At 46.2% G+C, this 26,693-nt stretch overlaps 1 protein-coding gene across 4 annotated transcripts in view; it reads left to right on the forward strand.

The window, feature by feature from the left end:
- ERI3 (ERI1 exoribonuclease family member 3) overlaps positions 1 to 26,693 on the forward strand; it is a 251,599-nt gene that overhangs the window by 25,079 nt on the left and 199,827 nt on the right. For all 4 annotated transcript variants that reach the window (XM_073357948.2, XM_073357949.2, XM_073357951.2 and 1 more), the window contains exon 3: positions 13,296 to 13,412. In XM_073357948.2, coding sequence (XP_073214049.1) covers positions 13,296 to 13,412 — 117 coding nt within the window. The remainder of the gene's footprint in view (positions 1 to 13,295; positions 13,413 to 26,693) is intronic.

Below are 26,693 nucleotides of genomic sequence, written 5' to 3' on the forward strand. Positions count from 1 at the left end.
TCAGGCTGCAGAGCGGAGAGCCTGTTGTGAATGACTGATTTTCTTTATTTTGTGGTCAGGCAACAAGAAGGTAAAAATGTGAGGGCTCTTTGCTTTTGGGGTAAATGTCACTCCCACCCACTGCGTCGTGCATGAGGGAGTGCTTGTTAAAGAAATGGGCAACTTCATAGAGGAGGTGTCCTCTGCTGAACACTGCCAACTCTGGTGCATGAGGGCTTTGTTTAGTACGTTGATTTTGACAGTGGCTGATGGGAGGAAAAGGGGCATGGCTCGAAGACCTGAGAGTCTGCCTGAGATGAGGGAAGGGAGAACAGCTCCTACAGCCAGCATTTGCCATCTTATTTCATCGCTCGAAAAAGGCTTCAGTGTGGGTTGTTGTCCTTTGCCATAAAAAGGTAATGTCTGGAAGCGCAAGGACCGGCTTAGCCTGGCTTACCCTGCCCCACAGGGTGATACATGCTGCAGCCTCCAGTTTGGTCTGAGCTGCAAATCTTCATCGTGACATCAAGCTTCAGCTATCGTAGCTCTACAGCCTCGTGCAACAGGCAATCAAAGACGTGTGGAGGAAGGCTTTTGAGGAAACAAATGGATGATGTTGGTATTTCTGTGTTTCTGATTCTGAATGTGGAAGGGAGGAGGGTCTGTACAGCTAATGGTTTGTGGCAAGAAGCAGTAGGAAGGCTCAACGCATGTGTATGAGAGAGTTGGGGGGAGCGTGGGAGGCAGACAGGTGTGATGGGCAGAGATCAGCTCAGGAGTAAATGAGAAATGGAGGGTTTAGGACAGCGGTGCAATACAATACAGCGGAGCAATACAGCGGTGCATAGACAATCCAGGAAGTTTTTGGAAAGCGTAGGGGACAATTTCCTGGCGCAAGTGCTAGAGGAGCCAACTAGGGGGGGCGCTTTTCTTGACCTGCTGCTCACAAACCGGGTAGAATTAGTGGGGGAAGCAAAAGTGGATGGGAATCTGGGAGGCAGTGACCATGAGTTGGTTGAGTTCAGGATCCTGACGCAGGGAAGAAAGGTAAGCAGCAGGATACGGACCCTGGACTTCAGGAAAGCAGACTTCGACTCCCTCAGGGAACGGATGGCCAGGATCCCCTGGGGGACTAACTTGAAGGGGAAAGGAGTCCAGGAGAGCTGGCTGTATTTCAAGGAATCCCTGTTGAGGTTACAGGGACAAACCATCCCAATGAGTCGAAAGAATAGTAAATATGGCAGGCGACCAGCTTGGCTTAATGGTGAAATCTTAGCGGATCTTAAACATAAAAAAGAAGCTTACAAGAAGTGGAAGGTTGGACATATGACCAGGGAAGAGTATAAAAATATTGCTCGGGCATGTAGGAATGATATCAGGAGGGCCAAATCGCACCTGGAGCTGCAGCTAGCCAGAGATGTCAAGAGTAACAAGAAGGGTTTCTTCAGGTATGTTGGCAACAAGAAGAAAGCCAAGGAATGTGTGGGCCCCTTACTGAATGAGGGAGGCAACCTAGTGACAGAGGATGTGGAAAAAGCTAATGTACTCAATGCTTTTTTTGCCTCTGTTTTCACTAACAAGGTCAGCTCCCAGACTGCTGCGCTGGGCATCACAAAATGGGGAAGAGATGGCCAGCCCTCTGTGGAGACAGAGGTGGTTAGGGACTATTTAGAAAAGCTGGACGTGCACAAGTCCATGGGGCCGGACGAGTTGCATCCGAGAGTGCTGAAGGAACTGGCGGCTGTGATTGCAGAGCCATTGGCCATTATCTTTGAAAACTCGTGGCGAAGCGGGGAAGTCCCGGATGACTGGAAAAAGGCTAATGTAGTGCCAATCTTTAAAAAAGGGAAGAAGGAGGATCCTGGGAACTACAGGCCAGTCAGCCTCACTTCAGTCCCTGGAAAAATCATGGAGCAGGTCCTCAAAGAATCAATCCTGAAGCACTTGCATGAGAGGAAAGTGATCAGGAACAGCCAGCATGGATTCACCAAGGGAAGGTCATGCCTGACTAATCTAATCGCCTTTTATGATGAGATTACTGGTTCTGTGGATGAAGGAAAAGCAGTGGATGTATTGTTTCTTGACTTTAGCAAAGCTTTTGACATGGTCTCCCACAGTATTCTTGTCAGCAAGTTAAGGAAGTATGGGCTGGATGAATGCACTACAAGGTGGGTAGAAAGCTGGCTAGATTGTCGGGCTCAACGGGTAGTGATCAATGGCTCCATGTCTAGTTGGCAGCCGGTATCAAGTGGAGTACCCCAAGGGTCGGTCCTGGGGCCGGTTTTGTTCAATATCTTCAGAAATGATCTGGAGGATGGTGTGGATTGCACTCTCAGCAAATTTGCGGATGATACTAAACTGGGAGGAGTGGTAGATACGCTGGAGGGGAGGGATAGGATACAGAAAGACCTAGACAAATTGGAGGATTGGGCCAAAAGAAATCTGATGAGGTTCAATAAGGATAAGTGCAGGGTCCTGCACTTAGGACGGAAGAACCCAATGCACAGCTACAGACTAGGGACCGAATGGCTAGGCAGCAGTTCTGCGGAAAAGGACCTAGGGGTGACAGTGGACGAGAAGCTGAATAGGAGTCAGCAGTGTGCCCTTGTGCTAATGGCATTTTGGGATGCATAAGTAGGGGCATAGCGAGCAGATCGAGGGACGTGATTGTTTCCCTCTATTCGACATTGGTGAGGCCTCATCTGGAGTACTGTGTCCAGTTTTGGGCCCCACACTTCAAGAAGGATGTGGATAAATTGGAGAGAGTCCAGCGAAGGGCAACCAAAATGATTAGGGGACTGGAACACATGAGTTATGAGGAGAGGCTGAGGGAGCTGGGATTGTTTAGCCTGCAGAAGAGAAGAATGAGGGGGGATTTGATAGCTGCTTTCAACTACCTGAAAGGGGGTTCCAAAGAGGATGGCTCTAGACTGTTCTCAATGGTAGCAGATGACAGAACGAGGAGTAATGGTCTCAAGTTGCAGTGGGGGAGGTTTAGATTGGATATTAGGACAAACTTTTTCACTAAGAGGGTGGTGAAACATTGGAATGCGTTACCTAGGGAGGTGGTAGAATCTCCTTCCTTAGAGGTTTTTAAGGTCAGGCTTGACAAAGCCCTGGCTGGGATGATTTAACTGGGAATTGGTCCTGCTTTGTGCAGGGGGTTGGACTAGATGACCTTCTGGGGTCCCTTCCAACCCTGATATTCTATGATTCTATGACAGCGAAGAGGAATGAGGAGGGTGAGCTATCTGTCTGTATGTGGGATCTATCAGTGGTTCTGTCATGTTTCCTAATGGAAACATCCCAGTCTACAAATAGCTAAATTGGAGCCTTTCGTCTGGATTTTCAAACCCACCTAAGCGATTTGACTTTAATAGGATTTGAACATCCGGGGGTGAGGGGGAGAACGTGAAAAGTTTGGGGACCACTGCCTTAAGTGGCTTTGAAAATCTCTGAGGAAATGGTCTAGAGATGACTCCATATGCAGACTTGGGCCCCAAGCAGGGTTAGATGATGGTGGCTGCTGAAGGCTTGTGAACACTAGTGCTCCCGTCATTGCTCGGTCTGACAGAGCGGCGCTGCTGTTAGCAAAGGTGGGAAACTTTTGACCTAACGCTCTGGTGCACAAACAATCACTGTGTGCCCTGGGATGAGGCCTTGGACCTCAATCAGCTTGGTTGGAAAAAATGGTTAAAAAGTAGGATTTAGGCTTTTCGTCATCAAGGTTGTGGCTCCAATTCAGTTGTTGGTCCCAGTCTCCTCTTTTTGGGGTGGGCAGTACTTTGGGGATCATAGACGTTAGAAGGGGATCCTCCACTTACTCCCCTGGGTGCTGGGGCAGGGGTGCTTCCGACAGGACACTTTCTGGTGCATCCAGGGCAATGGGGATCACTCTTCTGCCTGTGGGAGACTGTTCTATGCTCTAACACACGTCACTGTCGAGACATTTTTCCAGCTATTTAGTTGAAAACTTTCCCATTTAGGGCTCATGGATTAAACTTGTTTTACCTCGTGTTGGATTGAATAATTCCCTTCTCCATGGTGTTCAGACACCCTTCTAATGTCCGTACAGATGACACCATGTCGACATACATGGTACGGTTTAGCTAAATCACATACATCAAACTCTTTTGGTTTTTCCTTTGTTTCAGTCAGTCCCACTGGCCCCTGACCATTTTTGTTGTTTTCTTTGGGCTCCCTCTGGCCGTGAGACAATGTTCTCAGCTGCTGGCGGAAGGAGAGGAGAGGGAGTGCTGAGTGTCTCTCACCCACCAGCTGCTGTACTGCATTGGTACGTTCTAGTGGGGAGTCTTGTCCAAGCCTTCTCATCCAGGGACGAGGTTGTGGCTTGGGACAGCAAGCCAGAAAGGGAAGATATAAAATTAACACGGCACACTTTAAGTGGATTGAAAGCTGGCCTAGTGACAGGTCTCAGAATGTAATTGTAGACGGGGAATCATCATCCAGTTGGGTGTGTTTCTAGTCAGATTCTCTGCAGGGAACTGTTCATGACCCTATGATATTTGATAAATGATCTGTAATAAAATATAAAATGATCCTGGATAAAGTTTGCAGGTGACACAAAAATTGGGGGAGTGGTAAATAACGAAGCTGACAGGTCACTTATGCAGATCATAGAATCATAGAATATCAGGGTTGGAAGGGACCTCAGGAGGTCATCTAGTCCAACCCCATGCTCAAAGCAGGACCGATCCCCGACTAAATCATCCCAGCCAGGGCTTTGTCAAGCCTGACCTTAAAAACTTCTAAGGAAGGAAATTCCACCACCTCCCTAGGTAACGCATTCCAGTGTTTCACCACCCTCGTAGTAAAAAATTTTTTCCTAATATCCAACCTAAATCTCCCCCACTGCAACTTGAGACCATTACTCCTCGTTCTGTCATCTGCTACCACTGAGAACAGTCTAGAGCCATCCTCTTTGGAACCCCTTTTCAGGTAGTTGAAATCAGCTATCAAATCCCCCCTCATTCTTCTCTTCCGCAGACTAAACAATCCCAGTTCCCTCAGCCTCTCCTCATAAGTCATGTGTTCCAGTCCCCTAATCATTTTGGTTGCCCTCCACTGGACTCTTTCCAATTTTTCCACATCCTTCTTGTAGTTTGGGGCCCAAAACTGGACACAGTACTCCAGATGAGGCCTCACCAATGTCGAATAGAGGGGAACGGTCACGTCCCTCGATCTGCTGGCAATGCCCCTACTTATACATCCCAAAATGCCATTGGCCTTCTTGGCAACAAGGGCACACTGTTGACTCCTATCCAGCTTCTCGTCCACTGTCAGCCCTAGGTCCTTTTCTGCAGAACTGCTGCCTAGCATTGGGTCCCTAGTCTGTAGCGGTGCATTGGATTCTTCCGTCCTAAGTGCAGGACTCTGCACTTGTCCTTGTTGAACCTCATCAGATTTCTTTTGGCCCAATCCTCCAATTTGTCTAGGGCCCTCTGTATCCTATCCCTACCCTCCAGCGTATCTGCCACTCCTCCCAATTTAGTGTCATCTGCAAACTTGCTGAGAGTGCAATCCACACCATCCTCCAGATCATTTCTGAAGATATTGAACAAAACCGGCCCCAGGACCGACGCCTGGGGCGCTCCACTTGATACCGGCTGCCAACTAGACATGGAGCCATTGATCACTACCTGTTGAGCCCGACAATCTAGCCAGCTTTCTATCCACCTTATAGTCCATTCATCCAGCCCATGCTTCTTTAACTTGCTGGCAAGAATACTGTGGGAGACTGTGTCAAAAGCTTTGCTAAAGTCAAGGAACAACACGTCCACTGCTTTCCCTTCATCCACAGAGCCAGTTATCTCGTCATAGAAGACAATTAGATTAGTCAGGCATGACTTGCCCTTGGTGAATCCGTGCTGACTGTTCCTGATCACTGTCCTCTCCTCTAAGTGCTTCAGAATTGATTCCTTGAGGACCTGCTCCATGATTTTTCCAGGGACTGAGGTTAGGCTGACTGGCCTGTAGTTCCTAGGATCCTCCTTCTTCCCTTTTTTAAAGATCAATATGGATCACTTGGTAAACTGGACACAAGCAAACAATATGCATTTTAGCATGACTAAATGTCCTTACTCTCGGAACAAAGAATGGAGACCATATACAGGATGGGGGACTCTATCCTGGGAAGCAGTGACTCTGAAAAAAGATTTGGCGGTCATGGTGAATGATCAGCTGAACACTGGCTCCCAGTGTGACGCTGTGGCCAAAAGGGCTAATGCAGTTATTTGTTGCACAAATGGGAATCCTGAGTAGGAGTGGAGAGGTTATTTTACCTCTATATTTGGCACTGGTGCAATCCTGTGTCCAGTTCTGGTGTCCACAGTTCAAGGAGGTGGATAAATTGGAGAGGGTTCAGAGAAGAGCCAGGAGAATTATTAAAGGATTAGAAAACCTGCCTAATAGTGATTGATTCAAGTTCAGTCTGTTTAGCTTAACAAAGAGAAGGTTAAGGGTGACTTGATCACAGTTTATAATGACCTATATGGGGAACAAATATTTGATAATGGGCTCTTCAGTCTAGCAGAGAAAAGTCTAACATGATCCAATGGCTGGAAGTTGAAGTCAGGCAAAGTAATATGGTTAATAAGGTGTACAGTTTTAAAGCTGAAAGTCATTAACCAGTGGAACAATTTCCCAAGCGTCCTGGTGGATTCTGAATCACTGGCAATTTTTAACTCAAAATTAGATGTTTTTCTAACAGATCTGTTCTGGGAATTATTTGGGGATGTTCGGTGGCCAGTGTTACACAGGAGGTCAAACTCGATGATCATAATCGTCCCTTTTGGCCTTGGAAAAGTTTCTTGCCATCATGGTTGTGGAGAAAAGCCTGAAAATATGACCCAAGTGTGATCTGAAGGCTCAGAACCCAGAAGACTAAAGAAAAAGAACCTCAGTTGATCATTTAAAAGCAAATATCATGATTGTCAAGAGAGTCTCATGATTTTGGGGGCGTGACTCCTGATGTCTGAACATTTGGGGCAGGCAGTACACTGATCCTAGAGGCAGGGATGGCGGGAAGAAAACCCTAGAATTCCAAGAGCCAGCAGCAGAAGTTGGCATCAAGTCAACCTTTTCTGCAGGATTCATTATCTTGTGGTGGTTTCCTTTGTTCCCTTTTGTTCTTCCTTTGAGTGATGTTGAGTGTGAAAGTCTAGGATTCCCCCCAACCCGCACTTTCTCTGCTCCTTTCCCAGGATATATTTGTTTAAATTAATTTAACTTCAAATGTGTGTGCTTTCTTCCAGGTAGTTATGGCAGAAGTAATTTGGTGTTTGCTGCTGCCTCAAAGGGCTCTTGAACAGGGTTGACTAATACGCCAAGTAACTTGCCTCAAAACGTGTGCTCCAATATTCCACTCTGTGTGTGTGTGTGTGTGTGTGTGCACGCACACGTGTGCATTAGATGACCATCCTTCAGAAAGTTAGCATGGCCTGTGATTTTTTTTTGGGGGGGACCCTTTTCTCCCCCCCCCCAGTTACTGACCTCATTATCTGTATGATGTGTGTTTTGGTCGGTTTAATCAAAATTAGCTATTGGGGATAAGACCTGTGAGCTCATCTCGCCAGTCGCCCCTGGAGGCCAGTGCAGGACTGCTCAACTTGAAAGCAACTTTAGTTAAAATAATTAAGGAAGGGGGGAAAAAAGACAAATCTGTTAGGTTTGCACTGTTCAGGTTCCGTCCCTTTTTCTATTTTAATTGTCCTGGAAAAAAGGGAGAAACAAGCTTTCTAAAAGCTCTGATTCTTCCCTCTGTTATTCCTCCCTGCTCCGGAAACTTGGAGGCATCAACTCTCATCTGTCAAAGTGTAAATCAGCAATTAAAACACAAACAGTGAAATGCCAAAGATGACCCGAAGCACAAAGCAACTGACAAACAAGTCCGGACAAATCGGCGGATAATTTATAAGCATTGCCCTAAAATCTAATTATTTGGCAATTCGAATTTGCAGCCGGCCAGGGCTCTGCAATAAATTTAACCCGCCATAAATTATTTAGGAGCAGCCCGTGGTGTAAATCAAAAACACGAGTGTTTGTTTAAGAAATAAGCTGTTTTTGCATAAAATGACTTTTTTCTTCGAAAGAAAAACAGCTGAACAGACTGCACAGCCATTGAGAGTGTGTCCCTTCCAGGGAGGACCCTCGTGCCTCTGCCCCCTTTGGAAGGTGTAAAAGGGGATCTGTGTCTTAGCAGAACGTTATGTCCTTTTTCTTACCAGAAAAATCCTTTTCCCTCATGGGCGGCACCCACTTGTTTTTATTACATTTTGAACAGTCAGCTCTAATTTTTACTGGCATCTTTTATCCTTTGTATTTATTAAACTTCTTCGGGGGGGGGAGTGGATGGAATAAGTCATACTCCAGAGTAGTTTTTGAACTCAGTGGGCAATAGTCTTTAACCTAAATAAAGAAATAAGGGGCTTTGAGTATGCCCCGCCCACTCCTCACATAGACACTTGGGTGAAAGGGTTTGACGAGCCTGGAAGATCTTGCTGTGTATTTTATTCTTGTAATCTAATAATGTTGAGGTTCCAAGAATCCAAGATTATGGGCAAAGGATTCCTCTGTGAATAGCAGTATAACTCTTGCTGGTTTGTTTCTGTATCCAAGAGATTTCCCCACTGTGGGAAAACGTTTAGTGAGTGTAATTGTTTGTTTAATTTCTTTATTATCAGCAGAATTAGAATTAATAATTTCCTCTTCCCCCTCTTCCTGCATCCCCAGCTTGGTGTTTTAGGCAGGAGGTTTCACGTAGTGAGTGTAAAGCAGGAAAAGGCTGAATTTATAGAGGTGATTTCACAGGCCCTCGTGAATTTTCTGAAGCCCTCAGAAAAGGAAGTCCTTGTTAGCTTTGCCGTCAGCTAGTTGTGATGCAGGCTACCAGCTGTTTCAAAGAGAACTGTCATGGGACAGGCAGGTTATTCAGAGTGCTTGCATGTGGTGTCTCTCTTTTGGGGTGGCTGGGAAGGAGGGCAAAAATTATCAGTGAGCTGTCATGCAGTTTAGTTTAAAGAACTGGAGACTCATGTATACGAGCAAACAGATTTGGTAACAGGATGTTTTTAATTTTAACTTTTCCCACATTTGTATATTAGCACAGTGGGGAGGAATTGTGGTGTCTTTTCAGACCTGCTAAAATTGATTTTAGAATTTTTGTTCCCACAATATAATTGCAAATGCCTGTGTTAGCGATTTGGAGCTGTGCGCCAAAGACTTTCCCCATTCAAAATGTATTCAACTTTTCATGATAATGGAAAGGCAAATAAAGAGTGTATTATTTATCACCAGCAATTTGAATTCCAGGTTTCCTTTCAAGTTAGGCTACCCTACTAAATACAATATATAACTGCAATGGGAATGGGCGTACACACTGGATTGTTCGTATTCCTGGTAGAATATGGCTATTTGCAATCTCCAAATACCTCCAAAACGTTCCAACTCATTCAGAACTCCTCCTCGTGTTTGCAGTTACCAGTTCTTACCAGTTCAGCTTGGGCTGTGAGAAATCTATAAGAAAACAGTTAAAAAAGGGTTAGAGATGGGAGAGACTAATGCTGGTGGAACTAGATCTGGGGAACACTGAAGTTGGCATTAATGCTCCCTAAGGTCAGAATTAGATGTGGATGTGTGTGGTGCTCTCTGGGGAGTTTTTACATTCAGCCAAAATGGACCAATTTCCGATGTACTTGTAATTTGAATGTTCCCCTCTCCCCAAAACCGGTTTGACAGTGTAGATGTAACCTAGCACTTCAGAGTTAGCCTGGCCAGTTGTGAGAGTATATGGTTGCCCGGCTGCTTTTCTGAATCGCAGTCTGTCGGGTTGGAGGGAGGGTTGGCTCACCATTTCATAATAATTACGAATGAAATTCTAGATCTGTAATAACATTTTGGGTATCTAAAACAAGCCATATGCTTGGTGGTGGGTTGTTTTTTTTTTAAAGTGGAAACAGATCAACTTTAAGCCATGCATTTTTGGTAATAGAGGATTTTTTTCCTATTTATATTTGATAGATATTTTTGTTTCCACAAGAATGTCAACTCCTAATTTCATGATGCATCATGGGCTTAAGAAAATTGAATTTAATAAAGGCAAAAGATGAATGGCACCTTTAAAGGCCCCAACACTTGTCTTTATTAGTAGGCCAAACTGCAGGGACTTCGAACACTGCTTCTCTCCAAATGAAAGTTTAAATGAAAAGTACAGTGGTGTCACAGGTTAAATTTCATTGCAGGACTGGCTAACGTTGTTAGCGAGGAGTGGAGCTGATTTCATGGGGCTGGTATCTGTTGCCTTAGATACCAGCGGAGCAAACATTGCCAGAGACTGGAAAAATCTCCACTCAAGGGAGCATTCAGATAAACAGGTTTTTGGGAAGATCCTCACCACTCCCTTGAAAAACTGACCAAATAAGCCAAAAAACCCCTATTAGTCTTTCTCCCTAGACATCCTAGTTGCTAGTCATTTTTTTTGTCTGTGACCATAGACCGGTATTAATTCTGAATAGCATTACATTTTTCAGTTCATCTTTTTATTTTCCCAGTCTGTTTTAATCCGAACCTCCTGAAAGTGATTTTTGCCTCTGGTCTGTCATTTGATTCCAGCGGGCAGCGTCACACAAGGCTCTCTTTCAGCCCTTCTTCACCTCCGGGTGCTTGATGGGCTCCACAGGAGTATCCGTTCCCCTAGGACTGCTCTCTGCAGGGCAATGCACATACAGTCTGTGGCTGTGTCTCCATCTGGGAGAGCAATTTCTGTTCCCTTCATCCTGTGATGGAGAGACCCCTTTGGGCAATCGCGCCTCATGTAGAGCCCAACCCTAAAAGGTGCGGAGCTTTCTTGACTCCAATTGAGGTCTGTGGGGTCTGAAGGGGCTCAGCCCTTTGGAGAACGAAGGGGTCTTTGAGCTTGGGAATGGAAGGCTGGCAGGTAGGAGAACACTAACCGTTAGCTAGCCCTCCCTCTAGCTAAAGCTACAAAATGGTTTCAGTGTAACTCCCTTGTCATATATGCCAAGACTTGCTAAAACGTTCTCCTCCTGAGCTGAAACTCGCAGTGCCGGGCGTCTGCTCCGCGGTTATGGTACGGAGGGAGAAGTCGAGCCGAGGGTGTTCGGCCATTTCAGGATTAAGTGAGGGGGAAGAACAAAAGCCCATTTCCTATTCTGACCACCAGTTTCGCTTTTTCGTGGTGATCATTCAATTGGCTGAATTTGGTGAGTTCAGATTTAGAATGGGACTAGGTCTGAGTGGTGTGTGGGGCCATTGCAACGTCTGAACAGTGTTACCTGAAGTGTATTTACTAGTGATACTGGGTTTTTGAAACTTTGAGCCTTCGTGCAGTGCTGAGGCAGAGTAATCATGCACTCCAAAATCGGGAAACAAAATTCCTTCTGTTCCACTGCATGTTTGTAGGGTGTGTCATGTGGCAGGGTTAATGTTATGGGGGAACCATTCGCTTTGGGATTCCTTGCTGTTTGATTTCTCCACCTTAACCTTGCATTAAGGCTAAATGTTGCGCTTATTTCTTCTTCTGTTCATTTGACTTGCCTTTCCCACATTTCCTACCTCACCCCATAACCCACTCTGTGTCTGCCCCCTTTACACCCTCCGCCCCTAAGTCCTTGGATCAGGAGTCATTCACGCTGTAGCAGTGTATTCATGTATACTGTGTGAAATAGAAATCCGTGTTGTGTTGTTCCTTTTCTCCCAACCCCTTCTCCCTCTGGCTTTCAGCGTGTGGTGATGTCATCATCTCGTATTTATGACCTCACAGTAATTTCCGTGCCTGGGTCACTGGGGTTGCAGCCAGGGCCTGAAAGCTACATTAACCACTCTGCAGCGATTGCATTTTCCACATGCTAATTTTACTCGGAAGAGTTGCTTTTTATTTATTTATTTTGTATTATTTCTTATTTGTCTCTTCCAGATGTTTTCAGGCAGTTTTTTGTTGTTAAACTAATTCCATTCATGTTTTAAAAATTGATGAAAGCGCTAATAAAAATGTCAAAGTGGTAAAAATGTTAGCTTTTGCTGTGCTTTGATTAAATTTTGCAAACTGTTTTTGAATATTAAAAAGCAATGTTTCTTTTATTCTCTCTCTCTCTGTCTCTCTCTTCTGCTCTTCCCCCTCCCCCCTCAAGTGATTTGAGAGGCTTGTTGCATGGTTATCACTCAATGGGCTCATTTGCACTCCAGAATCCTGGTGCCATGCATCTCTATTAAATAACAGAGACAAATTATTCTTTAAAGACACCAAACAAATTGTCACTTCTCTTACATTAAACTTGGGGGGAGAAGAGGAGGGGGACAAACACAAAGGATTTTATCGCCTTTATTCCGGGGTTGGATCTTTTAATTTCATATATATTTTTTAATAATTGAGAAATCCATCGTAACTGGCTTTGTTTAAACTTTTTATTAACAGGTCCATGTAAATTTTTGATTGCTGATTATTCCTATAATTGAACACTCTCCTGATGAAGAACGTTTCTATTTCCCTATCTGCATAAATTTGCTGTAAGGAATAAACCAGTGTTTGGTGCAGTGCTCTATGCCATACAGATAGCATTGGTGAGGGAGCTCCTGGTTCATCACAGCATTCTGTGGATAGCGTGGCCTAGCAGTCCAGGCCATGGGAGAGCGCATTGCAACTTCAGCCCCAGCCTCTCCCAGCCGGAGGCGCTTTATGCAATAGCATCCTGGCTGTAATTGTCTAATGTCCCATATCCTTCAGAAGAGCCCCTGGTAAAGTTGATCTCTCTGAGTACAGCTTCTGGATTGCACTGGCTAAGTGACAATGGATCTGCTGTATGTGTCTGTGTGTTGGCTTTGTGGGTTGTGTTTTGAGTGTGGTGGCAGGCTGACGTTCTGCCCGAGGGTGATCAGATCCTGGTGGGAAAGCTTGGGGTTGTTGCGACTTAGACAGAGAAATGGCAGTAAGTCCTTGCTGCCTAGTTTTGGCAGCTACCGTAATAAACTGCAAACTTGTAACCTTTCCTAATAGCAGTGTTGCGACCCCATTCCTTCCTAGGCACGTGTGCACATTGGCCTCACTTTTTCCTTTTTAGAGCTGTATGCCTCTCCTTAATATGGGGAGGTGCCATCTTCCTGTAATGTATTGTTTGTATTACCGCAGTGCCTAGGAGGCCCAGTCCGGAGCAGGACCCCACCGTGCTAGGTGGTGTCCAAATACAGAACAAAAAGATGGTCCCTGCCCCAAAGAGCTTGGTTTGGGTCTTCCCAGGGGTCATCTTTTTATAACAACTTGTTTTCTTTTGTGCCTTATTCAGGAAATCATTGAGTTCCCCATTCTGAAGCTAAATGGCAGGACGATGGAGATTGAATCCACCTTTCACATGTATGTGCAGCCGGTGGTGCACCCTCAGCTTACTCCCTTCTGTACAGAGGTAAAGCGCGAAGGACGCACAGTGCTCCAAGAGTCTCTCTCTAACCGGGAAACAGGGTTACCTTTTGCATGGGGTCAGGGTTAGCACCTCTCAGTGCATGTTGAACGTAAACCATCACTCCAACTCCTTGCTGTTGATTCTAATAATAATAATAATAATTTTATTATAGTGTCTTGGAGCCCCAGTCCTGGACCAGGGCTCTTTTGTGCTAGGTGCTGTACAAATGTCGTTAAACTCTTTTATAGCAAATCTTTTGTTTTAACTAATAGACAATCACAGTAGACAACCTCTTTAATTCTGTGGTTCCTTAATGCTATCAGAGGTGCTGGGGCTCTCTCCAGAGAGCAGTGAGACAGACATGTCAGACTGTTGACATTGTTCCAATGCAGCAGTTTGGTGTGGAAGGTTAAACAGAGCATGTTCCGAATGGAAGGAAACGAATAACGCTGTGCTGCTGTGTGATTGAAGGGATCTAATGTCCTAGCCTGTGAGCTTCACTGCTGTGGGTTGCTGTCACCAGAACCCCCTGATCCTTGTGATAAGACCATTTTTAAAAACATAAAAAAAAATTCTCTTTGCAGGATATGACTGTGTTCTTGTTATCTGATTACTGTCAACACTAAGGGCCATTTTCCCCATGTCCATATTCACCTCTTCCCAAATGTGCGTAATGATAGGATGCAAATTACATGGGGTTCTGAGTCATGAGATCCTTGGTCTATGAAAGGAAGAGATTTGTTGTGTTCTATCTCTCGTATTTAACTCAAAGAATTAAGAATTTGCAGATTTTCCCTGATGCATCTATAAAAATGAAATAATATTGCCACCGGCAATATTTACAAACTCATTGATGATAGGAGAAGTCCTGGAAGACTGGAGAAGGGCTAACATGGTGCTCATCTTTAAAAAGGAGGAGCCGGGAACTGTAACCCAGTAAGCCTGACTTTGATACCTTGAAAGCTACAAGAGCAATGTATAAAACATTCAATTTGCGAATACCTGGAGGATGGAGGGGTGATCACTAGCAACCAGCATGGATTTATTAAGAACAAATCATGCCAAACCAGGTTGATTTCGTTCTTTGACAGCGTAACTGATTTGGTGGACGGGGGGGGGGGAATGCGGTGACATCATGTACCTGGACTTCAGCTAGGCTTTTGACACAGGCCCACATGGCATTCTGATAAGTAAGCTGGAGAAATGTGGGCTCAGCAGAACTCCCATTAAGTGGATATATAACTGGTTAAACAACTGCAAACAAAAAGTAACTATTAATGGAATGATGTCGGAATGGGGGGAGGTCTCAAGTGGGGTTCCACAGGGATCTGTTCTGGGTCCAGTGTTTAACATCTTTCTTAATGACCTGGATGTAGAAATAGAGAGCTTACTGATCAAGTTTGCAGATGACACAAAGCTAGGGAGGGTTGCCAAAACTTTGGAGAGATCTTGATAAATTGGAAAACTGGCCTATAGACAACAAAATGAAATTCAGCAAAGACAAATGTAAGCTGCTACACTTAGGGAAGAAAAATCAAATGCACAAATACAGAATGGGAGAGAACTGGCTTGGCAGCAGCACTGCTGAGAAGGATCTGGGAGTTGTGGTAGATCACAACCTCAATATGAGTCAGCAATGCAATGCTGTTGCAAAAAACGCAAATGCAATTTTAGGTTGCATTAAGAGAGGCAGAGCATGCAAGTCATGGGAGGTGATAGTACCACTCTACTCAGCATTGATTTGGACTCAGCTTGAGAACTGTGTCCAATTTTGGTGACCAATGTATAGAAAGAATGTAGAGAAACTGGAAAGGATCCAGAGATGAGTGACACAGATGATCAAAGGGATGGAATGCAAGCCATACGAGCAGGGGCTGAAGGAACTGGATATGTATTGTTTGGAAAGAGAGGAGTAAGGGGGGTATGATGGCAGTCTTCAGATGCTTGAAAGCTCACCACAAAAAAGATGGAGAAAAGTTGTTCACTCTTGCCACAGAGAGCAGGACAAGAGGCAACGGGTTCAAACTACAGCAGAGCAGGTTTAGATTAAATCTCAGGAAAAACTTCCTCGCTGTCAGAACACTAGGACAATGGAGCAGATGCCTCGGCAGGTTGTGGAAGCTCCTTCACTAGAGGTTTTCAAAAGGAGGCTGGGTAGCATCTGTCTGGGATGGTTTAGAGACACATCCTGCCTCTTGGCAGGGGGTTAGCCTAGATGACTCTTATGGTCCCTTCTAACTCTATGGTTCTAATTTACGTTCCTTTCACATTTGGGCTGTTCTGATGTTACATGGTCCACTGGCTAAAATACTGGACTGTGTTCTATTCCAGCTGTTCTGTTAACTCAGTGTGTGATTTGGGCAAGTCACTTTCCTTCTGTGTGCCTCAGTTTCCCCTTTAGAGGGATAAAACTTACCCACGCTAGTAAAACACATTGAGATTCATAGATAGTAAGGTCAGAAGGGACCATTATGATCATCTAGTCCGACCTGCTGCACAAGGCAGGCCACAGAATCTCACCCACCCACTCCTGTGAAAAACCTCTCACCTATGTCTGAGCAATTGAAGTCCTCAAATCGTGATTTAAAGTCTTCAAGGAGCAGAGAATCCTCCAGCAAGTGACTCGTGCCCCATGCTACAGAGGAAGGCGAAAAGTCTCCAGGGCCTCTTCCAATCTGCCCTGGAGGAAAATTCCTTCCCGACCCCAAATATGGCGATCAGCTAAACCCTGAGCATATGGGCAAGATTCACCAGCCAGATACCCAGGAAAGAATTTTCTGTAGTAACTCAGATCCCACCCCATCTAACATCCCATCACAGGCCATTGGGCCTATTTACCATGAATATTTAAAGATCAATTAATTACCAAAATCATGTTATCCCATCATACCATCTCCTCCATAAACTTACTGAGTTTAATCTTAAAGCCATATAGGACTATGGATGATATACACGCTCTGTTGTTACACTCCTCATATCCCCTACCCTCCTTTCCACAGGCAGAAGTTTTGCACTAGGTAAGTGTAGTTCTCATCACCCAGCAAGATCCAGAGCTTGATCCTGCCCCACTGAAGGCAATGGTAATTCAGTGGCAGCAGGATCGGGTACCCATAGTACTTGTCCTGTGCCTCTTAATGTATTGTCTGAATGATTAAAATAACTTGATTCTGCCTGAAGAAGACTCTGTGTAAGCTCGAAAGCTTGTCTTTCTCCCCAACAGAAGTTGGTCCAGTAAAAGATATCACCTCCCCCACCTTGTGTCTCCATTCTACCAGGCAGAAAACCCTCCTCAGAGACAGCCAATCCATCCTATTTTTCTCCATTGTAAAAACAAATGCTCTTTTATTCACTCTCCTATAACTGAAAACCAGACAAAGGGATTTTGTTCAAACTTTCCAGAAAAACTAAGCATAGAAAACGGAATCCTATGAGGGGGAGTGCTTCCAAAATTAAAAAATGTGTGAAAACGGGGGTATAGTGGAAACGCATTGCAACTGCAATAACAGCACTTGGGGCAACTACTCTGGCTCTGTGTGTGTGCATGAGAGAGAGAGAGAGATCTATAAAGAGGCACGTGCTATATGTTTAGAGGGACATTGCCTCGTGGATTTGGGCCCAAGCTATAGGTTTGTACAGATTGACCTAAATTTGCTAGAAATAGTCTCATGAAGTTTTAAAAGTTGCAATAAAGACCATTTTGTGGGGATTCAAACATTCCTCCGCTTTTTCCCCCTCCGAACTAAACATTGCAACAGGGTGTTATTGCATGGGTGCCTACACAAATGAAACTGACTCTTCTTGCTTCCTTGTCCAAGCTGAGTGTAATCAAATGCATTAAGTGAACAGATTCTGCTTTCCTCTTTGGGGCAGGGTCAGTCTGTCCTTGCGATCGGAAAACACCTCAGGTGTTTGGGTGGCACCACAATTTAATAAATAACATGCTCTAGCTCAGGCTTGATGCAGAGATCCCGGAGGGAGGTTTTCTGGCCTGTGTGATGCAGGAGGCCAGACGAGAGGGTCACAGTAGTCCCTACTGGCCTTGGAATCTACAGTACAGTACACACAAATACATTAGACTTTGAAAAATTATTTCGGTATTAATAATCTGAGGTTTTGTGGAAAGTATGGATAAGGAAAAATGTATTTGCAAAATGACTTTTGTTGTGGTATGGATAAAAGCCAGCTCCTGGAGATGAAGTGTAACCTGAACCCTGTGTTAGGCACAATTCTTTATGCCTTAAGAGATGTCAGGTTCTCAGCCCTTTGCTCTGATCACCGAGGCAAATCCCAAAGGGGGACATAGCCCCCTTGTGGATTGAACGCTACCTGGCTCCATCTTTAGCTAGGTCTTGAATTTGGTGTGGCTGGATATTCAGTTTAGGTCTATCGCTGGCGATTTCTCTCTCTCCCTCCCCTGCACCCCCCCCCTCCAAGTTTTTGGCAATCATGTGATCACCAGCTGTGTAATCACATTTCTGGGTGAACACTCTTGGGTTTGAAGTGGGACAAGAAGTTTTGATACAGCAACCTTCCTTCAACCAAGAGGAGTTCCTGCTTGCAGCCCAGCCCTTCCCTCTGCTGTCATTTTAAATGTTCTTCACAGGTAGATTCCAGGGCCATCAGGGATCATTGTTGTCATCTAGCCATGGTGTCCCTAGCCTCTGTTTGCCAGAAGCTGGGAATGGGCGACAGGGGATGGATCACTCGAAGATTCCCTGTTCTGTTCATTCCTTCTGGGGCACTGTAGCGAATTGAAGGCTCACCGGTGCGGCACCTCCTGCTGGTTGTCTCAGGAATTAGCTCTCCAGTGTACAGGAGAGCCTCCTCCTGACCTGTGTCCCTCCCGGACCCCAGTGCCCCTTTACCTCAGGGTTCTGCCCCAGCAGCACCCCCACACTTTGGGTCTCCCCTCCCAGGGGACCCCCCAACCCTCTAAACCCACCTTGCCTCGGTGGCTACTACCAGTCGTCATCTAGCCCCCGCTCACTGGGGCAGACTGCAGTGTAATGGCCACTCATCATTGGCAAGGGGTTAGGATCTGCTGCCTCTGCCTATCCCTGGGCTATACCTCTTCAGTCCCGCAACCTCTTTAGGCCTTAAACAAGGCCTCAGCCTGGGGAGTTGCCAGGCTGGAGCTCCCCAGCTCCTCTTGCCTTTCCCCAGCCCTGCTCTGTGTCAGGTACCCTATTCCCAGGCTGCTAGGTCCTTCTCTCTCCACAGCTAGAGAGAGAGAGATTCTTGCAGCACCTGGCCCCACAGCCCTTTCATCCAGGCCAGCTGGGCCCTGATTGGGCATGCCCCAGCTGTGGCTACTTCCCCAATCAGCCTAGCTTGGCCGCTTTTAATCCCTGTTCCCCCGGAGTGGGGCAGCTGCCCCACTACAGGCACCTGGCATGGGCCGCTGTCGGAAGACAGGACACTGGGCTAGAGGGACCTTTGGTCTGACCCTGTCTGGCTGCTCTTATGTTCTTATCTGACCTGCTGTACAACACAAGCCGGAGAACTGCCACGCGGTAAGTCCTAGAGCGGATCTGTTAGAAAACTTGACCCCTGGGCACAAGGCCTAGGGTCACCAGATGAGTGGTGAAGGAGGCCTGGCTCTAGCTCCTCTGCAGAGGGGTGAATTTTGCCCAAAGTGAAGATTCTGATGCACGTTCGTTAAAACCAGGGAGACACAGACTCATTATTTTACCAAGCTAACGCATGTTTAGATCCTTTTTGTGGGCAGACGGGGAGCTAGTGAACCTATCCCAGCTCCATTGTACACACCCTTCGCTGAGGCTGTGGTTACAGCATGGAACTTGTGGGATTTGGCACCTTGTGAAAAGGGCAGAGATACAGGCCCTGACCTGTTGCTTATGCCATCTGCAGCCACTGCTGGAGGCTGCATTAGTGATAAGAAAAGGAGGACTTGTGGCACCTTAGAGGCTAACCAATTTATTAGAGCATAAGCTTTCGTGAGCTACAGCTCACTGCATCGGATGCATTCAGTGGAAAATACAGTGAGGAGATTTATATACACACAGAACATGAAAAAATGGGTGTTATACACACTGTAAGGAGAGTGATCACTTAAGATGAGCTATTACCAGCAGGCGAGCATCATCAAGGATCTACAACCTATCCTGAGGGATGACCCAACACTCTCACAGATCTTGGGAGACAGGCCAGTCCTTGCCTACAGACAGCCCCCCGACCTGAAGCAAATACTCACCAGCAACCACACACCACACCACAGAACCACTAACCCAGGAACCTATCCTTGCAACAAAGCCCGTTGCCAACTGTGTCCACATCTCTATTCAGGGGACACCATCATAGGGCCTAATCACATCAGCCACACTATCAGAGGCTCGTTCACCTGCACATCTACCAATGTGATCTGTGCCATCATGTGCCAGCAATGCCCTTCTGCCATGTACATTGGTCAAACTGGGCAGTCTCTACATAAAAGAATAAATGGACACAAATCAGACGTCAAGAATTATAATATTCAAAAACCAATCGGAGAACACGTCAGTCTCTCTGGTCACTCGATTACAGACCTAAAAGTGGCAATTCTTCAACAACAAAACTTCAAAAACAGACTCCAAGGAGAGACTGCTGAATTGGAATTAATTTGCAAACTAGGTACAATTAACTTATGCTTGAATAAAGACTGGGAGTGGATGGGTCATTACACAAAGTAAAACTATTTCCCCATTTCCAATTCTCCCCCCCCCCCCAATGCCCGCACACACACTGCTCCTCGGACGTTCCTGTTAACTGATAATCAATGGCCCACCTTGATTATCACTACAAAAGGTTTTCTCCCTCCCCATGCCCCCCCCCGCGCTGTCCTGCTGGTAATAGCTCATCTTAAGTGATCACTCTCCTTACAGTGTGTATGATAAACACCCATTGTTTCATGTTCTGTGTGTATATAAATCTCCTCACTGTATTTTCCACTGAATGCATCTGATGAAGTGAGCTGTAGCTTACGAAAGCTCATGCTCAAATAAATTGGTTAGTCTCTAAGGTGCCACTAGTCCTCCTTTTCTTTTTGTGAATACAGACTAACGCGGCTGCTACTCTGAAACCTGCATTAGTGATGTGGCATGTGGAGATGCCACCATCTATTGTCGCGTTCTGTGGTATGTATGTTAACTCTCTCTGTAACCCTTGGCTTTCACTCTGTCCTATCCCATCAGTCTCCTCTTCCCAAGTTTCCAGCACCACACCGAACCCATCCCTCTCCTTCCATCTTTCTCCAATCTTTTGCAGGCTGCTGAGGAACAAGGCCTCTCTCCCACACAGGGGTGGGCTGGCTTTCTTCCTTTCTTGGCGGGAGAGGGAAGTTCCAGCAAAAGGCTGGGGCTGACTCCTCCTGCAGCACTTTGATTCAATCCTCTCTCTGCTCTTGAAACACCAATTGCTCCCTGCCCCTGAGGCCTACCTCTGTCGTGGGATCTGGTGGGTAGGGGGCAGAGTCCCCTCCATATTCCGTGGGGCAGCCGGAGCCATGAGAACACAGCTGCGGGTTGGACAAGAACTCTGTAGTGCTCCCCTGCCTGCTGCTGGAGCTACTAGCTCTTATCGAACGTTCGTCTGAAGAAGCTGTGATGCTTAAAGCGATCTTTCAGTGCTGTTTTATGTTGTCTGAAAAATAACCCATTTTGCTAAATGCCAGTAAAGGGCTTTGTCTAGGCACCTCTACTTATAAAGGGTGAGATTTATTGGCCTCTTTGTCTACAAAGAAAGACCAGGCCTGATGATCAGATTGTACACCCGAGACAAGTGCTTATGTAATCAGCAAACTGTCTTGGTGTGGAAACACAATGGTTTCTGAGATAAACGGCGGAGGGAAAGCGGTGTTGAAGTCTGCCATGTGCACAGCTCTCCTGTCTGCCTCCCCTCTGCTCTCTGCTTTCCCAGGGGAGCAGAGGTGCATGGTAACTGCAGGGCTGCATAGGTAATTGTACATGCACACCTGGGGAGGGGGAAATTAAAATGGACTGGCAATCTGTGGTGCTGATCCAGAGTCAGATGAGCATACGGGGCAGGGTCTCCATAGACCTTTTCCTGAAAAATCCCCACCATTGCTAACAAAAGTGGAGCTGGAATAGTGTGAGCCGCACTGGGAGAGGTCAAAAAGCCCCAGTGTAGACAGGGCTTGGTGGTGGCCTTTTCCTTGCCGGCCTTTTCCTTCGCCCACCCCTCCCCAAAGGTGGCTTCACCTCTGAGGTGTGTGAACCTGAGCTGCTTTTAGCCGTGTTGTCGATGAGGAAGAGCCCAGATTGCTCACTTCAAATCCAGCAGAAAGTTATAAAACATTGCTGATGTGCTGAAAAACTTGAAACTTTCTCAAAGCCAGGGTGGTTGCCTCCGGAGTGGGCCCGAGGCTCACCTCAGCTGCTGGGCCTTTGGGTTGTTTGTCCTTCCAGCAGAGGCCCTGTGTAACACAGCAGCCAACGGTGAAGGTGCAGAGGGAGAATCTTGGTTAAAAGGTGGGGTATTGTAAGGATCAAGTTGGATTCTGCAGCTCGCGCAGCATTCCTATTGCCTTCTCGTAGACGGCAGTGCCCCCGGAGAAGTCCCCTGTGTATGTAAGTGTGGAATCCATGGACCCTCTGCAGATGACACTTAGCTCTGCCCTGCTCTGTGCTCGTACCGCTTCTACGGGAGAGGATAATCCAGTGAGGACCTCTCTCATCCCCTTATACCTCTATGTCAACATCGCTGGGTTTTGTTTCCAGCTCTGACACTGGCTCACTGGGTGGCCTTGGTCAATTAACTGCCTCACTCTGTTCCTCAGTGTGCCTGTCTGTAAAATGGAGATATCTGGCACTCGGATACCACAGTGACGGGGGCTGTATAAAAATCTAGATGGATAGCATGGAGGGTGACGAGGGATCGTTGTCACTCCTCTATAGATCCGTGTTTGTGAAACGCATGCTGGCCCCACTGGAGGAGACCAGTGGTACGTCTAGTCCAGGGTTTTGTCTCTGACGATGGCCAATGCCAGGTGCTTCAGCAGGAGGTGTTACTCCCAGCCTCCCTGCACGCACTCTGCCCTCTGACCAGCTGTTCTGTGGTGCTCAGCTCTTCGGTGTCCCAGGCCTGGTCTACAGTAGAAAATTGGGTTGGGTTAACTCTATGGGTGAAGGTTGTGTGAAATCCATACGCCTGAGCAGCGTTAAGTGACCTAAGTCCCCCTGTAGAATTCTTCCCTCTTCCACTGCCTCTTGGGGAGGTGGGTTACCTGTACTAATGGGAGAATCCCTCCTGTTGGCATAGGTAGTGTCCACACAGAAGTGTTCTGAGGGTGGACAAGCCCTGAGACTACACAAACACTAATGAAGTTATGCTTGTAACGCCCCTGGGTAGGGCAGCATTATTACCCCCCTCTTCCAAATGGAGAACTGAGGTGTGGTGCTGGCAGAGCAGGTCCCTGCTCAGGCCAAGGTCCCCATGTCTCGACTGAATAGATCGCTGGAATCAGTCTGACTCGCTGGTGGGTTAGTCTTGTGAACACAGGGACTGGAACTATAAGTGTGTGTTTACTGTTTCGACTTCACTGAATGCTTGTGAGTTGCTCTCAAGCATTAATCTCACCTACAGCGTCTACGTCCCATATTGTAAGGTAACATTTGACCATTTGCATCACAAGTCAAGTGTGTAAATCATCAGCCAGGAGAGACATTAACTAGTGGGGAGTGCTGGTCTCTAGCAGACGGTGTTATGTCCTGCTGGGCAAGGAAGGCCCACTGACACCAGAGGAACTAGAGTGGAATAGTAAAGAGGACAAAAGACTTTGCTGTTTTCTTTCTCCGCTCCATGGAAATGAGTCTTGTAAGTGAATGCCTCCCAGCGGCTGAGTGTGCAGCTCTGAGCAGAAGGGGGGAAGTAAATACAATCCCCTAACAAGGAGTGACTGGATCTCTGTGCTGCTCGGACTCTGGAGTGCAAGGGTTACTAGGCATAAGCAGAAGTTCCCCAGTGCTTAGCCTGGGTTAGCCCTTAAGAACGTATAGAGCTTGCTTATTACAGAAGCATCTATCACCATTTGAAACGTAAGATTGGAACTCATTTTTGTGTATAAGAACATAAGAATGACCAGGCTGGGTCAGACCAATGGTCCATCTAGCTCAGTATCCTGTCTTCTGACAGGTTTCAGAGTAGCAGCCGTGTTAGTCTGTATTCGCAAAAAGAAAAGGAGGACTTGTGGCACCTTAGAGACTAATCAGTTTGAGCATAAGCTTTCGTGAGCTACAGCTCACTTCATTGGATGCATTCAGTGGAAAATACAGTGGGGAGATTTATATACATAGAGAACATGAACCAATGAGTGTGACCATACACACTGTAACGAGAGGTTTCAGAGTAACAGCCGTGTTAGTCTGTATTCGCAAAAAGAAAAGGAGGACTTGTGGCACCTTAGAGACTAACCAATTTATTTGAGCATGAGCTTTCGTGAGCTACAGCTCACTTCATCGGATGCATGCCGTGGAAACTGCAGCAGACTTTATATACACACAGAGAATATGAAACGAGAGTGATCACTTAAAGTGAGCTATTACCAGCAGGAGAGCTGCGGGGGGGGGGGGGGGGACCTTTTGTAGTGATAATCAAGGTGGGCCATTTCCAGCAGTTGACAAGAACGTCTGAGGAACAGTGGGGGGGGGAGGTGGGGAGGATAAACATGATGAAATAGTTTTAATTTGTGTAATGACCCATCCACTCCCAGTCTCTATTCAAGCCTAAGATAATTGTATCCAGTTTGCAAATTAATTCCAATTCAGCAGTCTCTCCTTGGAGTCTGTTTTTGAAGTTTTGTTGTTGAAGAATTGCCACTTTTAGGTCTGTAATCGAGTGACCAGAGAGACTGACGTGTTCTCCGATTGGTTTATGAAAGTTATAATTCTTGACATCTGATTTGTGTCCATTTATTCTTTTACGTAGAGACTGCCCAGTTTGACCAATGTACATGGCAGAAGGGCATTGCTGGCACATGATGGCACAGATCACATTGGTAGATGTGCAGGTGAACGAGCCTCTGATAGTGTGGCTGATGTGATTAGGCCCTATGATGGTGTCCCCTGAATAGAGTTGTGGGCTTTGTTGCAAGGATAGGTTCCTGGGTTAGTGGTTCTGTGGTGTGGTGTGTGGTTGCTGGTGAGTATTTGCTTCAGGTTGGGGGGCTGTCTGTAAGCGAGGACTGGCCTGTCTCCCAAGATCTGTGAAGGACGACCCATCACTCTCAGGATAGGTTGTAGATCCTTGATGATGCGTTGGAGAGGTTTTAGTTGGGAGCTGAAGGTGATGGCTAGTGGTGTTCTGTTATTTTCTTTGTTGGGCCTGTCCTGTAGTAGATGACTTCTGGGTACTCTTCTGGCTCTATCAATCTGTTTCTTCACTTCCGCAGGTGGGTATTGTAGTTGTAAGAATGCTTGATAGAGCTCTTATAGGTGTTTGTCTCTGTCTGATGGGTTGGAGCAAATGCGGTTGTATCTTAGAGCTTGGCTGTAGACAATGGATTGTGGACGACCCATCACTCTCACAGATCTTGGGAGACAGGCCAGTCCTTGCCTACAGACAGCCCCCCGACCTGAAGCAAATACTCACCAGCAACCACACACCACACCACAGAACCACTAACCCAGGAACCTATCCTTGCAACAAAGCCCGTTGCCAACTGTGTCCACATCTCTATTCAGGGGACACCATCATAGGGCCTAATCACATCAGCCACACTATCAGAGGCTCGTTCACCTGCACATCTACCAATGTGATCTGTGCCATCATGTGCCAGCAATGCCCTTCTGCCATGTACATTGGTCAAACTGGGCAGTCTCTACGTAAAAGAATAAATGGACACAAATCAGATGTCAAGAATTATAACTTTCATAAACCAATCGGAGAACACGTCAGTCTCTCTGGTCACTCGATTACAGACCTAAAAGTGGCAATTCTTCAACAACAAAACTTCAAAAACAGACTCCAAGGAGAGACTGCTGAATTGGAATTAATTTGCAAACTGGATACAATTAACTTATGCTTGAATAGAGACTGGGAGTGGATGGGTCATTACACAAATTAAAACTATTTCATCATGTTTATCCTCCCCATCTCCACCCCCCACTGTTCCTCAGACGTTCTTGTCAACTGCTGGAAATGGCCCACCTTGATTATCACTACAAAAGGTCCCCCCCCCCCCCCCCCCGCAGCTCTCCTGCTGGTAATGAGATCGCTCTTGTTACAGTGTGTATGGTCACACCCATTGGTTCATGTTCTCTATGTATATAAATCTCCCCACTGTCTTTTCCACTGAATGCATCCAATGAAGTGAGCTGTAGCTCACGAAAGCTTATGCTCAAACTGATTAGTCTCTAAGGTGCCACAAGTCCTCCTTTTCTTTTTGTCTTCTGACGGTGGCCAATGCCAGGTGCTTCAGAAGGAATGAACAGAGCAGGACAATCATCGAGTGATCCATCCCCTGTTGTCCAGTACCAGCTTCTAGCAAACAAAGGTTTGGGACACTCAGAACATGGGGTTACATTCCTGACCATCCTGGCTAATAGTCATTGATGGACCTATCCTCCGTGAACTTACCTAGGGTTTTTTGTTTTTTTTTTAAATCCTGTTATAGTGTTGGCTTTCACAATATCCCCTGGCAAGGAGTTCCACAGGTTGACTGTGCATTGGGTGGAAAAAGTAATTCCTTTTGTTTTGTTTTAAACCTGCTGCCTATTAATTTCATTGGGTAACCCCTAGTTCTTGTGTTATGGGAAGGGGTAAATAACAGTTCCTTATTCACTTTCTCAACCTCGATCATGATTTTATAGACCTCAATCATATCCCCTCTTAGTCGTCTCTTTGTTGTATCTATGTTTACCTGCTTTAAGCTTGTAAATAACTCTTATTTCCTTTTCCTATATAATCTTTAGATAGTTTACTATAGGATTGGCTACAAAGCATTGTCTTTGGTGTGAGATTTGAGGGGCAATTGACCTTGGGTAGGTGATGGGTCCTTTGAGACTGGGAGTAACCGGAACGTTGTTGTGATCCTTGGTGTAAGGGCCCATCTGTCAGAAAGGGAGGCTCATGTGAGTGGCGAGACAGGTCGGAGCATCCAAGGGGACTGTCTGTGACTCCATGGTTAGGCTGTTACAGCTCCTGAGGAGTTCACATTTTATAATTGGTTGGTGAAATCTAAATGTAGAGCTCACAGCCAATTTGGGGTTTGTGCCCTGCTCCTTAACTGTCTGCCCTGAGGTCAGTACCCATGCTCTGGAGCCCCTGCAT

Source organism: Lepidochelys kempii, chromosome 8 (assembly GCF_965140285.1).
Source record: "Lepidochelys kempii isolate rLepKem1 chromosome 8, rLepKem1.hap1, whole genome shotgun sequence".
NCBI classification, from domain to species: domain Eukaryota; kingdom Metazoa; phylum Chordata; order Testudines; family Cheloniidae; genus Lepidochelys; species Lepidochelys kempii.